The sequence below is a fragment of the Muscardinus avellanarius genome (genome assembly GCF_963383645.1).
Source record: "Muscardinus avellanarius genome assembly, chromosome: 18".
NCBI lineage: Eukaryota > Metazoa > Chordata > Mammalia > Rodentia > Gliridae > Muscardinus > Muscardinus avellanarius.
In genome coordinates this window covers 27662230-27680350 of record NC_137804.1, presented here as the reverse complement: position 1 = coordinate 27680350, position 18121 = coordinate 27662230, and the positions used below count along the sequence as shown (strand labels likewise).

The following is an 18121-nucleotide window of genomic DNA, read 5'->3' as shown; positions in this document are numbered from 1 at the left end:
GGACAGCAGTTTCATTACAATTTTGGTGTGCACTGTTCTGAAACTCTGGCGGGTGTGGTGAGCTCGGTTGCCACTTGTAAGATGGCACCACCACGGTGCCCTCAACCACAACGGGTATTTTTTTTTTCTGGTGTTGAGCTCTGCTCTGGATACCTGGAGGTTGGTGAGCTCAGCTGCTGGAAGTTGTAGCTTATATTTGTGCAGGAAGAACTGATAACTTACAACCATGGATCTGCAGCTGCTTACTTCAAGTCCTTGTTTCCTTTTTATCTCTGGAGTCTGGAGCTATGAGACAAGATGACGTTGGTGTGGTGCCCACCGCCACAAGGTGGGCAGGTTTTGTTTTAATCTGTTCTCTGGTCAGTCTTCTAATCTTTTTCTCCGTCTCTTGTATTTATTGTTTTTACTCCTGTAATGGTAGTATTTCCTGGCTTTGTAGAATGTTTTTTTGTTTGTTTGTTTGTTTTTATTTTTTATTTTTTGGTGGTACTGGGGTTCCTGGAAGCCCTTCTACCTCGGGGCTACACTCCCAGACCTATTTTTACATTTTCATTTTGGAAACAGGGTCTCCTAAGCCAGCGCACGGCTGGCTTCGAACCTGCGCGATCCTCCTGTCTCCGCCTCCCAAGCACGGGGATTTACAAGCGTGCGCCACCACGCCCAGCTAGAATGTTGTTTTTGAGACAGTGGAGATCAGGTGTCAGCAGTACTTGTAAGTGGTGCGTCTCTAGGTCGCCATCTTCCCAGAAGTCCGTAATTTTCTTTTAAAAGAGTTTCCCATCCTTTTTTCTCATTCTGAAATAATATTCCCACTAAATGTTTAATTGTCTTTAAAACAGATTCTCTTTTAGGGAATTTCTTTCTTCACTTATAGCAAATTCTGGTTGGCCTTAAATTCCTAATCCAGTACCTATACTTCCAGTGAGGTATCTTTTCATTTCAGTATTCGGCCAATCTTGATAAGCCCACCAATAAATTTTATTGCCATTGGAGAATAATTGCTTTTGTGCAATTTGGATAAAAAAAGACAACCAAAAAATTGTGATATCTCACACAACAGTCAGTAAGGTAGGACTGATTCCAACGTGGACAGAAGTCTGAGTATACCAGGGGGCTTGCCAGAGTCTTCTAGAACTGATGGTAGTATTTACATAATTTGGAAATTTGGATCAAAAAAGTTAAATATAATCATAAACGGGAGTTCATGGGGGTGATAGGTATGGTTAAGTCCTATACTGTGGTGTCTCTAGCCACATTTACAAAGCAAATGGTACTTACAAAAGGTTATGCTGTAGCAATGAATAAAGCCGTATTTCTAAGAATTGTCATATTTCCAATATCAACAGCAACACACTAATCCAAATGATTGGGCCTAGTTTATATTTTTTCTTTATTCCTAACAGGAGTAAGTTCTATTGTTCTACCTCAAGGGGGTTTGGAATTGAAATAGAAGTATCTTAAAAGAAAGTCCCTTTAATAGGTTTTAAAAAGATGCTCACAGTCTAGAACCTAAAATACTTCTTTACCTAAATTGTATCAAATAATGAGAGGGTTATTTTCTAGGGGCAGTGTGAAATTTCAGTCTTTTCAAGTATGAAATCTCAGTTTAAGTAAGTTAGGAGGTATAGGGTAAGCAAGCAGTCATAACAAAAATGCTTATGAGAGCAAAATATCAGCAACATTGTTATTTTAACTAAAGACATCAAGGTCAACATTATTTCCATCCTTTAATAAAACTTAAAAAGCAAACCCAAATGTTTCAGATACTTTTATAAAGATCTATATGAAGATATTCAAGACTACACCCCCTCAAGTTCTATAGGACAGTAAGTGATTAATAGTACTTAATAGGGTCTTTTCCCACAAGGATAAAGAAAGTCTTTGATGTGGTATCTTTTTTGTTGTTGCTGTTGTTTGGGTTTTTTGGGGTGATACTGGGGTTCCTGGAAACCCTTCTACATCCAGGCTACACTTCCAGAACTATTTTATATTTTTATTTGGAAACAGGGTCTCTTAAGCCAGTGCGGCTGGCTTTGAACCTGCGTGATCCTCCTGTCTCCTCCTCCCAAGCGCGGAGATTACAAGCATGCACCACCACGCCCAGCGTCTTTTTTAATAGACAAAATAGCCAATTTTGCTTTTTCTCTGTTCATTTACCCCTTTGTTTCCTGGAAGCCCACTGTGGAAAGGATCTAGAGTCTGTTGTTAGCTGGGTGTGCTTGGCGCACACTTGTAATCCCTGTGCTTCAGAGGCTGAAGACAGGAGGATCGCGCAGGTTCGAATCCAGCCTCACTGGCTTAAGAGACCCTGTTTCTAAACAAAAATATAAAATAGGTCTGGGTGTGCAGCCCAGAGGTTAGAAGGGTTTCCAGGAACTCCAGTACCACCAAAATAAATAAATAAGTAAATAAATAAATAAATAAAATCCATTTTTAAATTCAGTTTTATTTTTTTCTATTGGTGAGTATTATTATTATGAGGTTTACTTCAGAATTTTGACAGGCAATAGGTAAATATATTTTTTTAAATGCAGAAAACCAGAAAAATCAAAGAAAAAACTGCTTTTTAATAGCTTTGAGCCGAGAAGCATTTTTCTTCATGGTACTGATTTTTACCAATGGCAATCAAAGAGAACCCAATTTTTCAAATAGTAAGTTTAGTTTTATTTGAAAATTATATTTAAGAAAAACTGTGGGTAGCATAAAGAATAGTCATTGTTAAAAACTATTAACCTTTCACAATTGATAAAGAAATTTGATCATTTCTATATTTCATTTAAAATTATATTATAGCAAGATATACCAGATTGCTAGAAATCTCACAACTTTGAAGTGTATTAATAATGCACTTATACAGATGTAAGTCAAATATGTCTCCATTGGATTCCCAAGGACTCTCTGGAAATCCCAAAGTTTTACCAACAAAACATCATTTCTCAAGCATGACAAATGTGTAAAACATTTAGTTAAATAGTTTCATTGTGAAATAAAACCAAGGTAATAAGACAAATTGATAAAGGCACCAATAACATATAGTGAAATAAAGATAGTTTCTTAATGGAAAAGTTAAATGTGCATATACAGAAGAATTAGATTTCTTCCTCTCTGTGTATAAAAATCAACTCAACATGGATCGAAGATATCAATGTTAAACCTAAATCTATGAATTTACTAAAAGAAAACATAGGGAAAACATCACAAGATATTGGTGAAGACTTTTTTAGATAGGACCCCAAAGGCACAGGCCACAAAGTAAAAATAGACAAGTGGAATTACACTAAACCAAGGAGTTTCTGTACAGCAAAGAAAATAGTCAACAGAACTAAGTGCTATTCTAGGAATGGAAGAAAATATTTGCAAACATTTAATCTGACAAAAGATTTGTATCCAGCATATATAAAAGAACTAAAAAAAAAGCTGAGTAATAAAAGTACCCACAAATAACCCAACTTTAAAAAATGGGCTAGAAAAGCAGAAGACATACAAATGGCCAGCAGGTACATGAAAAAATGCTCACTGTCACTAATCATCAAGAAAATGGAAATTGAAACCACAGCTAGATATCATCTTACCACAGTTAAATGGCTATCATCAATAAAAAAATGCTGGTGGAAAAAGAAAAAAATCTTATACATTATTGGTCAGAATGTGAATTAGTGCAGGCATTATGGAAAATAGTATGACTATTCCTAAAAAAAAAAGCCCAAAAAATTGAAAACAGGACTACCACAATGGGTATATACCACTACTGGGTATATATTCAAAGGAGATGAAATCATACCAAAAGCATATTTGTATTTTAATGTTTGTTTTAGCATTGTTACAATAGCTAAAATATGAAATTAATCCAACTTCCTTTTGGTGTGTAAATAGATAAAGAAAATGTGGTATATTATACCAAAAGCATATTTGTATTTTCATGGTTGTTTTAGCATTGTTACAATAGCTAAAATATGAAATTAATCCAGCTTCCTTTTGGTGTGTAAATAGATAAAGAAAATGTGGTATATTACTCAGCCATAAAAAAAATGAAAATCTGCCATTACGCCAACATGGGCATCTGTCAAAGTGTAAGAGTTCACTATTAACTGAAATGAGCCAGATAGAGAAAGACAAACAACACATGTTCTAGCTCATTTGTTTGAAGCTTAAAAGTTGACCTTATAGAAGAACAGAATGGAATAGGGGTCACTGGGGAGGGGAAATGGAAGATTTGATAAAGTGCGCCAATACAGACAAAAGAGATAAGTCTGGTTTTTCTATAGCACCATAGGGTAATTATATACCATAGGGTAATTATATAGCAAGATATACTATATTTTGAATGACTAGAAGAGTATGAAATTTCCAACACAGAAAAATAATTATTTGAAGAGATGAAAATGCTTATAACCTTGATTTGATTATTATATACTGTATACATGTAACAAATTGCCATAATGTACCCCACAAAGACATATAAAGATTGTCCCAACAAAAAACAAACAAGCCATTAGAAGGGTGTTTAGATAAAATAAACAAATTATGAACTATTTACATAATGGCATACTACTCAGCCAGGAAATGAAGTATGGACACACATTGCAAAATACATGAATCCCAAACACATAGGCTGAGTTCTGGCAGCTGGGCAGAGTGGGATATTTTTACACTGTCTCATGTCCTCTATAATTTTTTTTCATCAGTATTTTATAATTTTTATTGCGTAGGCTTTTTACTTCCTTGTTTATATGTGTACCTGATATTTTTAGTTTTGGAAGTATTGTACATGGGAATACCTTCTTAATTTCTTTTTCAGCAAGTTCATTATTGGTGTATAAAATGCCCCTGTTTTTTATATGTTGGTTTTGTATCCTCTAACTTTACTGAATTCATTTATCAACTCTAATAGTTTTTTAATAAAAAATGGAAAATCTAAGTTGTTATAAGTATAAAATCATGTTATGTGTAAAAATAGATATTTTAACTTTTCTCTATCTAATTTGAATGCCCTTTATTTTTCTTCTTGCCAAGATTTCCAGCAGTATATTAACTAAGAGTGGTGAAAGTGGAAATTTGTTTCTTCCTAATCTTAGAGGAAATGCTTTCCTCTTTTCCCTACAGAGTATGATATAGGCTGTGGTTTTTTCATTGGTTGCCTTTAGTGTTTTTAGGTGTGCTTCTTCTATAGATAATTTGTCAAGTTTTTATTGTGAAGAAATACTGACTCTTACTCTCTTACTGAATGTTTTTCTAGCATCTATTGAGATAATAATATGGTCTTTGTCCTTAATTTTGTTAATGTGATGTATCATATTTATTTATTTGCATGTGTTGGGCCTTCCTTGCATGCCTGAGAGGAACCCCCCTGATGATGGTGATCTTTGTGATATGTTCTGGTGTTTAGTTTGCTAGCATTTTATTTACAATTTTTGCACCTATATTCCTCAAGGATGTGGGTCTATAGTTTTGTTCTTTTGTGGTATCTTTGTCTAGTTTTTGTATGAAAAGGATACTTGCTTTGTAAAGAGAATTTGATAAAGATCCTTCCATTGTAGTTTTTCTTAATAGTTTAAGAAGGATTGGAATTAGTTATTTGTTAAGTGTTTTGAACAATTCAGTATTAAATCTATAAGACCTTGGAAATTTTTAAATGTGGACTTTTAATTATGCATCAATGTTATTACTGATTTGTTTATTTCTTCTTAATTGAGTTTTGGTAGATTGTATTTATTCAGGAATTTAATTATTTTTTCTAGAATTGTAGCTTTTTAATTATGTAATTCCTTATGGTAATTTTATGAGATCCTTTGTATTTATGAAGTATTACTTATCTTTTTCATCTCTAACTTTATTTATGAGTCTTTTTTCTCAGTCTATCTAAAGTTCTGCCAGTTGTGTATCCTAATTATCCTTTCAAAAAACCAACATTTTGTTTATTTTTTGTTGCTTGTTGTTTTAGTTTTAATATTTCTACTTTATTATTTATTTTCTTCTACTAATATTAAGTTTGCTTTTCTAAGTCTTCAAAATACATTGTTAGGCTGTTTGAGATTTTTCTTTTTTAATGTATAAATTTACTGGGATACTACTTTTGTTGTATCCCACAGAATTTGATATGTTATATTATCATATTCATTTTTTTCTGGAGTTTTTTAAATTTCCTTCTAATTTTTTCAATCACCTATTGGTCATCTAGGACTATGCTACTGATTCCATCTATTTCTATACTTTCCATTGTTCTCATTGTTAACTTAAAATTTTATTGGATTGTGGTCTGAGGATACATAATATGATTTCAAATTTAACTATTTATTGAGACTGGATTTCTGGGCTACACTCTCTCCTGGAGAATGAGAGAAGAAAGCTTTTCATGCTTCTATTGAATGAAATGTTCTGTATAATGTCTATTACATCCATTTGCTATATAATATAGTTTAACTAAAGTCTTTCTTTGTTGAGTTATCTTGCTGATTTGACCATTTAGTAGAATAGGATGTTCTCAAGTTTCCACTGTTTTTGTACTTGGCATTTCATGTTATGCTTAATATATTTCCTTTGTATATTTGTATGGTCTCAGGTTGGGTACATATATTTTTTCAATTGCTGCATCTTTTTAAAATTTTCCCTTACATCAAATTATAGTCTTCTTTGTCTTTCTTATAGTTTTTGATGTATGATCTTTATATGATTACAGCTATTCTTAACAATTTTTGGTTTCTAATTGCCTTACATATATGTTTTCAACCCTTTTAGTCTATGTGTGTCTTTAGCAGGGAAGTGAGTTTCTTGTAAGAAACATATATTTGGATCTTGTTTTTTTATCCACTTAGTCTGTTTTTGATGAATCAATTTAATCCATACAGACTCAAAGTTATTATAGAGATAGATAGAGAGAGGAAATTATTTTTTTCTATCATTTTTTAAATTATATTCTGCTAGTTTTATAATTTTATATTCCTTTCTACCTCTATTATTATTTATATTTTTGACTGGGTAGTTATATGTTATTCTATGGTTTGATTCTTTTCTCTTTCATGTATTTGTTTGATTAGTAAGTTTTATATGTTCATTTGTTTTCAATACGTTATCACCATTTTATTTTCTACTCTAGGACTCCTAAAATTATTTTTATAGTAATGATGACGAATTCCCTCAGTTTCTGCTTATCTTAAAAAGACTATCTCTTTTTCAGTTTTGATGAATAATTTTGCTTGGACTAATCTTGGTTGACAAGACTATTACTTCAGTCTTTTGAATATATCATCTCATTCCTCGATGGCTTGTATAATTTCTGATGATAAATCTGCAATGACTCTAATGGTATTTCATATATATAACTTTATGCTTTTCTTTTACTGGTTTTAGTGTTCTCATTTTTTCTTATAATTTTGACATTCATATTGAATCCAGTTGTGGGCCTTTGAGCTTTTTTATGTGGATTTCCCTATCTTTTAAATTCTTTCTTCTGTTTGTTCTAGTCTGTTGTAGAGGATTTCTTTTGTGTTTTTCATTTTATTGATTGCAGTTTTGTTGTTATTATTTTGTGGTACTGGGGATTGAACCCAGGGGATTCTACCTTTGAGCTACACCCTCATCTCTATTTTTTATTTTGAAACATGGTCTCACTAAATTGCAGAGGGCCTTACTAAGTTAACTCAGACTGGCCACGAACCTGTGATCCTCCTGTCTCAGCCTTCAAACTACTCGGTTAAAAGCATGCTCTACCATGCCTAGCTTGATTGCAGTTTTTAATTCCAACATTTCTTATTGGGTATATGTGATTTATTTTTTGTGTGAATATCTTATTCATATTTGAATTTTATCTTTTTAATCACTTTATAAACTTTTTCAAAATTATATTTTTTATAGAAATTACTGTTCTGTTTTGAAGGTGCCGTGTTTCTTCTATTCTAATATTGTCATCTATGCATCTAGTGCAATGTTTATTTCTTCCAATTTTATGAAGTACCTTTTAGCAGGAAGTTGGGTTTTGTTTTGTTTTTTACCAAAATGGGATAGGGTATTAGTGGGATAAGTGATTCAGTTTGGTTATGGGGGGTTCAAAAGCATAATTTTTAAATGATTTGTCTTTGATTGATGTCAGCAGAGATGCCAAGTTCTTAGAGTTTTGGGATAGAGAAAGGTTCCCAGGTCTGTTGGGTTAAGCACAAGTTGACATCAAGGGTTCCAAGCCATAGGATGTGAAGGAAACCTTCCCCAAAACTCACTGGTTGGATGTGGGAGATGCCTATGGTACCAGCAACTATAGGCCCACGGTATCCACATAGGCCTTTCCCAGAACCTACAGGATGAACATAGATGGGACTGAGATACATGGACTGACAACCTTGGAGTGGAGATTTTGTAACATAAAAGGAATTTTCCCTTGAGGGTGATTTTAGCATTATGAGCCACTTTTTTGAAGCTGTGGGACCCTGGTGATACCTTCTCCAGGTTCCAGGAATTTTGACACCAGCAGCTATGGTCCAAAGTTGTGGGCTATTGGAGATGTTCCCCAATTTACCTAAAGCATATGGCCCCAGAATGCTTGCTTCTGGAGGTGTAGGGTGTGGAGGGGAGGGAGACTTGCTCACTGGTTAAGCACAGTAGCAGGGTTTAGGAACATTTGTAGCTACGTTTTGGATCTATGGAACTCAAAGCTGGGAGCTCCTGATGGAGAGGATCATTTTCCTAGACCCTGTGGGGCAAATATGGGTGGGACATGAGTAGGTGCTGGTTCTTAACATGCAGGAAGTTGAAGAGGGACTCTTCTGCTCAGTGAGAGTCACACCAGCCCAAAACTCCTGACAAGGTCAAGGATTTGGCTGCCAGCCCCTAAGACAAGAAGATGGTACCTAGCAATGGTTGTAGTCATTTGAGTTTTGGGGGTTGGATTAGGGTCCAAAACCCCAGAACTTCCTTTGGAGTAGAAGAGTCACTTTTAGACCATCCAGCATCCTAAACTGGATTTTAAACCCATAAGTGCCATGGAGTTCTATAGTTAGGGCTGCTATTAGGATCAGGATGCTAGTATTTTCTTGTTTGCCTTTTGCTGGCAAGATGGATTTCTTGGCCTAAGAGCTTAGGTGAGTTTGTGAATTACTTTGTTCTTTTCTTTAGGTTTCCTTTCTAAATTTTCCATACCATTTAAGGTTTCTGGCACTTCACTAATTTCCAGAGTTCTCTGGCATGCTCCTTGAAATTCAGCTTCTCCTTTGCTTCTCTGACTCTTCTCAGTGTCCAAGTCATTCACAAAGCACCTCTATTCAGCCATCTCAGCTCCCTCTCCTCCAAAATGCTTTTTTAAAAAGACACAAAGTGTAAGAATAATATAATCTTTGTTTTTTATTTAAGGCCAGTTGCCTACCTAAAAATATTCCCTCACCATTTTCCATTAAGAACACATCAATGCCCCAGGAAAACTCTTTTGTCATTTAAAACAGGAATTAAACTTTAGTTTTGCACCAGTGTGCCTTTGATATCTGCTCAGCATTTAGAAACATTTATAAACATTTTCATCAACTTAACCACACAAAATCTGCCACAAGTTCCATTCCTTTCCAAAATCCTTTTTTATAACTTTCTCAATGTGTTCACACCCTTACCTGTAATATACTTCTCTTTCACTTTTGGAACCACAGCCATTTTAGGACAAAAAAAAGTCTTCTTTTTCTCTCAGAAAATTCTCACACCTTCCTTTATAAAGCAGGTCTCGTTTTCCTTTATTATGTTTAGTTTTGGTTATCAATCCTCAGCAATTGTGTAGACTAATACTTTTTAAAAGTATGTCCTTTCTTATAATGCCATATTAAGTGTGAAATGGATCCAAATAAATTTAGCCTTTTAAAAAATACCATTCAAAATGCTTCAATGCATAGACTCTAAGTTTATGTTTAATAATAGACATTTTAGTATTTTCGCTTACTTGGAAATGATTTAGATGTCTAATAAAATTACTTAATTTAATATAACATAACCATAAGATTTTCAGTTACCAAAATGGATTTTTTAAGCTACAAGGAATTCATTTATAAATGTTTTCTCTTATTTACATTTACCTACTTCACCCATTCTTAGCAATTGTTTGAATCACTCATGGAAATTTTGAGGCCTTAAAATTAAATGAAGCTCGTTAATCATCAGCTAACCATTTTTACAGCACAGGGATGTCTTAAGCAAGAGCTCTATAAAGTTAAATACATGGTATTTTGTTAGTCAGAAGACACAGCTGCTTTTTATTACACTGACAATATTAAGCAAGTCTTATCTACTTACGATTTTCCCAAGTCATGTAAACCTGGAAGAGTATTTGGGTTCATGTTATTTAATTTATGAGTGATTGTTTATTTCTAAGTCAATTTCCTACCATACAGACAATAGACAAACATAAGTATTCATGTAGACATAACACACAATATGTGCATACATACAAACATAAAGTATATTCAGAAAATAGAGATTTTATGGCTTTATTGAGATTCATCATTTGCCACTTTTCAAAATTGTTTTTCTTTTCTTTATTTAAATGATTATCTCCTCCTCCATCCCCAAAAGGAAGAAGAGAGCCGCCTACATCAGTAAGATTGGGAACAGAGAGAATGGCTCCAGCCCTCCTCTGTGAGGTCCACTTTAACATTTTAATCTCTCTTTAGACATTAGTAAGGAGAAAAGTAAATACCCCCAGTAATTCCTCAGAGCACCCCTGGAGAAGTTACAAGGGTTATATGGATGAGACTAAAAGGAAGGCAGAAGGAGGAGCCATAGCATTCCAGTGCTAACAATTTTTAAGAAAATCTGTATTTTTCCAAATATATGAAACAGAGCAATATGATACAATTAAGTTACTAGTTTCTGAAAAATATGGTTGAATAATATTTATAAACAAAATAAAGGAAGTCAAGGCTACCCACTTATATGGCTAAATGAAGATTTTTATTTGCAAGTTTTATGTAGGCTGTGGACCTGATTTTTAGGTGAAACAGGTTCAATAGTTCTTGGTTTGTTTTTAAAAGACTTTTTCTTTTCTTTCTCAATGGGTCTAGGAGTTAACTCATACATGCTTATATTTTTAGCTAGGGCAGATTAAAATAATAAAAATGATAATATTTCCAATAGCCTGGAATAATAGTTACCTTAATATAAGCAAAAATATGTCAGAGGAGAGAGAAAAATAGGTAAGAAGCTACCTTTATAATTATAATTTAAGAATTATCTCAGAGGTGCTAACAAGAAATCTTGAAATTAGGCATGCCTATCATATTTTAAAGTAGGTTTGTAGACCCAACAGTGAATTCACTAGAAAGGTCATAAGATGCTATTGTGAGCTCAATTATACTAAAGACTGTAGGAGAAACTCCTGCAAAGCAAGAGAAGAGCAGCTTACTTTGGTGAGTTTGAATTAATTTCTGCCAATGCCATCTCTAGAATCTAGTTTCAAGCCATTTATCTCCCAGATCCAAAGAATACTGGGGCCAAGCAGTATTACAAAAAGAAATAATCATTTTTCTTTTCAGAAATTGTAGCTGCAGTCACCCGATAGGCTATATTTGAGGAGAAAATAAGAATTTTCCATTGCTCCGCTCTTGGGAGGCAGAGACAGGAGGATTGCTCAGATTCTAAGCCAGCCTCGCTGGCTTAAGAGACCCTGTTTCCAAAGAAAAAAATATAACATAGTTCTGGGAGTGTAGCTCAGAGGTAGAAGGGTTTCCAGGAACCCCAGTACCACCAAAAATAAAAAGAAAAAAAGAATTTCCCATTGCATCAAAATTTAAATATGGCTAGTCAAAGGTATATATTTATTTTATTTACATCACAGATATAGCCAGATCTTAGATGCTCTCAGTGAAAATCAAACTGGACAAGATCTTCCTCATGTAGGAAAACCAAAGTAATCCTTAAATTTCTTCAATTTCCCAAAACCTTGCAAGTTGGGGTACCATCAGTATCAGACAAAACTATCTGATGAACCCACTGATAGAATTTTTTTCTAATACCTCCTCCATCCTTGAATTTCTGTTTCCCATTTTAGCAGAGGTTCTGCTTCTCCCCCAAATTGCAACTTTTGGATTGGTTTATGTGCTGCATGTGGATTGGTTTCCGTGCTTCAGCCTGAGGTCAATTCTTCCTATTGTGTCTCAGGTTTGTCTTGCATGATTATGGAGCATGAGCGAGCACAGAACAGTGGGTACTTGCTCCTGGTCTGGGGCTTTCCTGAATCTTTATGATTTGGTGCTTATAGAACACCTATACCTAGAAGAGGCAAGGTTGTCATGGTCAGGAAAAAGAAATGAAAAGGCAACAGAGGGGTGGCAGGAGATAAAACCAAATGTTAGCAAACAATGAAAGGCTATCCAAATATAAACAACTCAGAACAGGGTAAAGGAACAAAGGAGGTCTGAGCTTCAGAAATGACTCACCAGCAACCACCCAGGAGACACCATGGTCAAGGATGGAAGGGGCCCATGCCAAGAGACAGCTGGCACCTGGCACCAAGCTAGGCGCCTAGCCCAATGAAAGCAAGTCATCACTGGGATCCCATGTTGAATGCCAAAACTGTTGACATAAAATAACAACTGTGGTTTGAAGGAAAATACTTTGTTCTGAGCCAAATATGAGTGATGATGGAACATGGTTTCAAATTACCCTGATGTTATATTCTACCATAGAAGAGGTTACATGAACTTTTAGAGTTACACAACAAAACAAAATCATAGTCAATGCATTTACTGGTTACACTGGTGGGGCTAGAGGTTTGCTAAGTTTACTTAGTGTTACATTTAGAGAAGTTTTTCTAATACTCATGAGAATGCTAAATCAAGACCAAAGCTTAGATGAATGACTATTGAAAGGTTGGAGATGGCCCCAAATAATTTGGGTTCTCAATCTACAGGATTACACAATCAGGATGTCCTGTCAGCCGAGGTCAGTCTGCAGATAACAAAATGTTGGTCACTTCAGTTTGCTTTAAGTAGACTGCCTGTGACAGACTTAGAAGGTCAGAGCTGCTATAAAACCTTGGTTCTATATGGAAGTTGGACTGAAAGATGGAACCTGCTAAATCACTAGCTCTAATATCATTCAAAACATTTTTTACTCTTTTCCAGGCAAATATTTTGCAAAGTGGTACAGGGAAAGGTCTGGGAAGGTCACTTATATCTTTTGCAATCAACATGATATAGTTTTAGCCTTTCTTTGAGAAGGGGATAAAACTTCATCTGGAGGGACATCAATGCAGCCTTGGATAATGTTTAGGTTCAGGGAAAAGGAAATTAAGTTTCAAAAGCTTAACCTTACCTGGGTGTGGTGCTACATACCTCTAACCAGGTACTCAAGGGTATGAGACTGGAGGATCACAGGTTTGAGGACAGGCTCAGCAATGTAGTTAGACTCTCAGCACTCTAGTGAAAACTTGTTTCAAAACAAAACAAAAAATACAAAAAGTCTGGGGATGTAGCTCAGAGGTAGAATGTCCCTGGGTTTAATCCCCAGGGCCACAAAACAAACAAAAAGTTTAGCCTCTTTAACCTTAGAAACTGAGTGGAGGTATCACTCTGAATCTATTTTGTAAAAATAAAAGTCCAGTCTTTCCGAAGTGAGTTGTATTAGCTTTGTGTGCCTACAGCTATTGTACAAGCTTAGCATTTGTAAGCCTCTTGGCAGGAGGCATCTTTAATAGTAACACGGTCTCTGAAGCTCGTTTTGGAGTTTTCCTTGCAGACCTTTGGGTGAGGGGTGGAAGGTAACCCATGTTTCACAGTTGTCTCACCTCTTGTTCTCCCAGGTCCTTTGTCATCCAGCAAATCCCAAGCAGCAATCTGTTCATGGTGGTGGTCGACAGCAGCTGCCTGTGCGAGTCTGTGGCCCCCATAACCATGGCACCCATCGAAATCAGGTATATCCTTTTGTGTGGAGAGCCAGCTGAGACGGCTGCAACTGGTAAGGAAACCAGGGCTAGGAATCCCAGAGAGGGTGAGTCACACCCTTCCCACTATGGGAGAGAGATAAGTTGTTAAGAGAGGTTAGTGCCAAATTCTGCCCTCTGAAATTCAGAATAGAAAAAATAATCCTTGGAAACATGCCTTAACTACAGTCAACATAATGAATCTCTAAAGTGTGAGCGTTTAAAGGCTCAGAAGATCAGAAGGCGTCCGGAATCGTGTCATGGCTTCCATCCCGAGGTACGTTTGAGAGCCGTCACTCTTCCCTCTTCCCGTGAGTTCATAGTGAGAATTTCATAAAGGTGAAAGAACTAGCGCTGTGAAGTTTACCCATGGGAAACAATCCCTTTCTGAAAGCTACAAGAGAAGATTATACAAAGGCTAATGGTCCTCGATAGCCCTCAATTTCTTCTTCTTTCAATTTCCTATTGCATCTTTTATTTATTTATTTATTTTTTTTACAGTTCTTGGACTGGAACCCAGGGGCATTCTACTGCCAAGCTATACACCCCAACCCTATTTTTTATACTTTATTTTGAAACAGGGTCTCACAAAGTTCAGGAGGGCCCAAATAGCTGAGGCTGGCTGTGAACCTGCGATCCTCTGGTCTCAGCCTCCTAAGTACTGGTAATCATACTTGTAATCACAAGCATGCACCGTTATGCCTGGTTTTGTAACTATGTTTTTTTTAAAAACATGTTTTACTATCTTTATTATAGATATACCATAATTTTATCACATACTTTTTGGCGCTGATAGTCTTAGCTGACTTTTTTTGGCTATTTATGGATTGAACCCAGGGCATTCTATCTGAAAGCTATATCCCCAGCCCTATTTTATTTTTTATTTTGAAACAGTGTCTCACAAGGTTGATGAGAGTGTCACTACTTGCTGAGGCTGTCCTTGAAAATGCGATCCTCCTGTCTCAGCCTCCCAAGTACTGGAATTACAGGCATGGGCCACAGCATCCAGATTGGCTCATTTACTTTTAATTGAAGTTAAATTTAATTTCCCCTGGTTATTTTTAGGCAGATTTTGGTTTACAACAAATTCACTCAAAGTGTCAATATTAATATCAGATTAAAAGCCATCATTGATGAAGGTGGAATGATAATCCTTTGAAGTCTCTAGCCATATAAAGTCACAAGTATAAGACATTCCACTTATACCCAAGGTGACAGCCAGAGGAAGACTAAGCTTAACCCTGAAAATGGAAAATTTATCACAGACACAGGTATAAGAGACACAGGCATAGGAGAATACCTTCTGTAGTGCTTTAGTCAAAACATTTTAGATCTATAAAAATAACACAAATTTAAATATTAACTCTACCCACAGTGCAAAGCTTGTCTAGACCAGTTACTGTAGGGTGAAAGGGACAGTGCAACCACAGCCAAATGAGTGTTAATCTCATCTGCAAATAGCAAGTAATGTTAATGTTACTTAAACTATCCAAGTTATAAGATGTTAAATTCAATTAATCCCATGTTCTTTACTGGTACTGTATTAGAAGCACTTGTTTCTATATTTAAAGGGTAATTCAATTGCAATGTATATAATGTATATAATCGCAGTATATGCTGGAAAGGCCTTTGAAAAATTGGTGATAATCACTAATAAAAACTATATGTAAAAATGCAAATACAAACAACAATCTAAAAACACTAAAGTCACCTCAATTAAAAGCAGGAACTTCATACTTAGAATACAAGTGATTACAGTAAAAAACTATTAGAGTTAATAAGATGTTCTGTTTTGGTAACTACATATAAGATACACATAGAAGAATTTGTAGTTTTCTGCAAGCTTCTAGAATAGTGAGATGAGGTCCATGGAACATCATAAAAATATTTTACATTACAAAGGTTCAATTCAAAGAGGAGGCTATAGATTCTTCTTACATGGAAAAAATAACTTAGAGAGTTGGTAGCCAACTTACTTGAAAAAAATTTATAAATCAAATAACATAAAGCTCTTTTAAACTGATAATTCAATAAACTACGTATAAAAATAAACCAAAGACATAAAAGACAAGTAACTGGGTAATCAAGAAGTACAGGTAAAGATGAAGTATCTACCAATAGCCATCAAAGGTAAAAACAATTTAGCTTTTTAGCTTTGCTCCTAAGTACCTTTATCATGGAGCAGGGGAAATATTCATTCTGTACTTCTGTTGCTGTAAAGAACTGATGATAAAACAGCTGAATAAAATAGACCTAGAATAATGAAATTGGCAAAATTTCCCACAGTGGATAAGAAGCATTCTGCATAAAGGACTTTTTCATTTTGTAACACAGTGTTTTTTTCCTTGCCAAGTATGAAGAAAAGTTATATACAAAACCTATGTCCAAGTGTCTGAAATGATAAGGCCACTTAGATGTTGGTCTACTTATTTTCTTTTTTGTGGTACTGGGGATTAAACCCAGGAATATTCTACTTCTGAGCTATACCCCCAGCCTGTTTTTTTTAATGTTTTGAAACAACATATTGCCAAGTTGTTGAGGCTAGACATGAACCTGTGATACTCCTGTCTCACTTTCCCGAGTTCTAGGATTACAGAACTAGCTAGCGAGGTGCACCTAGCTTAGGTTTTAATCTTTTACTTACATTCTGTCTGAGTAAACCTAAAAGGCCAAGATTTTGCCTATGTAATAGGATCATAGTAGCCCTGGGGATCATCAATAGCTCTTTACCTCTTAAATGTTCTACCCAATAGTATGCAAAGAGTAAGTGATATTTTATACAATTGACAATTGAAATTAGTGATTCTTCTCTTGAACTTGATGAGATTTATATCAATCCATATCGTTGCATCAGCGGTGTCTTACAAGACTTTGTTCATAGATTAGGGTGAAGTCTAGGGAATCAACATGGCTTGGAAAGTTTAAAGTATCCTGGAACAAATGCATTTCTGCTCTAACCAACCATTGCTTTCCCCACAGGAGAATGCCAGGGAGTGTGGGGGTGCCCCGAGCCTCCAGATCAAGAACTCCCTTCTTCTGCTCTCTCTGCTTTTGATACTTTTCTCAAGGTGACACTGACTGAGATATTCTCTTGGCATGCTAAATCATGGATAAACTGTGAACCAAAATATGGTGCAACATAGGAGACATAAAATATAGTCCAACCATCAGCATCTCATGATTTTAAACTGTGTGTGATATAAACTCTTAACAATACATTGACACAAAACAGTTATCTTTTTACTTTGCCAGTCATGCCAATGTGAGTTTGCTCCATGATAATCATCCTTCATCAGCAACGGGACTGCAAGCGGTAGGCAGCATCCCTTCTGCTTGAAACCCATTGAAACCAATTTAAAACTGTGTACTTTTTAAATAAAGTATATTAAAATCATAATCTTCTTGTTTGGATTTTATCATCACTTTATGGCTGAGAATAGAGACTTAAAAGAATACTGCGTGGGGGGAAATTTTCACCCATTCCACAAACCAGTAAAGAATGGTTCTTGGCGGAGAATGTGCTCTAAAGCAGATTCTAGACAAATATTTAATCATTGTTTAGACAATCCACTCAATTATAAAAATATTTACAGAAGTAAATCAAAATATCATCTACATGGAAAGAGTTTATTACACCAAATCCTGAATTTTGTTGAACTAAACTTCAATGGAAATCGTAATTTGGATGAGAACATGAGCTCTCGTATTATTCAAGTGTTGAACCATTTCAGACATAAAACAGCCAGAAATCCTAGGAATTTATTCTGAAAAGACTTGAAGGAGGAGAAGAAGAATGACCATGAAACACTCTCAAACTTAGTGCCTAAGCATTTGGCTTCTGGCCTTCACCATAAATAAAAGATGAAATTAGATCTCAAATATTACAAAATGTGAAACTACCCAGACCTGTAAACATTCCTAAAACACTGGATCCTGAACCAAAGAAAACAGATTTTACTGGATCATGGTAATCAAATAAAATAATTTCCATGTCTACAGAGAACGTGCCTTAATTTGCATATTTCTACAGGTCATCTGGAGAATGCCACTTAAGCCCTAAAAAGTGGGACACATTACACTGTTGATATTTCAAAACAAACTGATGTTATCACGTTGCCCTATAGGAATAACAACACTACACCATAATACTTAACAACACTACATCATAATATTTCTTTAAATTACTATGCCTACAGCCCAGCATGGTGGCACATGTTTGTAATCCCAGCATTCGGGAGG

General features: G+C 35.3%; 1 protein-coding gene across 1 annotated transcript in view; it reads left to right on the top strand.

Moving 5' to 3' along the window:
* The window catches only part of CACNA2D3 (calcium voltage-gated channel auxiliary subunit alpha2delta 3), a gene marked incomplete at both ends in the record, with an annotated part of 933053 nt that extends 916099 nt beyond the window's left edge, over window positions 1-16954 (top strand). Inside the window, 3 exons of the mRNA XM_080715370.1 lie at window positions 13763-13873; window positions 14072-14159; window positions 16862-16954. Of these exons, the coding sequence (XP_080571496.1) occupies window positions 13763-13873; window positions 14072-14159; window positions 16862-16954 (292 nt within the window). The remainder of the gene's footprint in view (window positions 1-13762; window positions 13874-14071; window positions 14160-16861) is intronic.
* Window positions 16955-18121: the final 1167 nt, after the last annotated feature.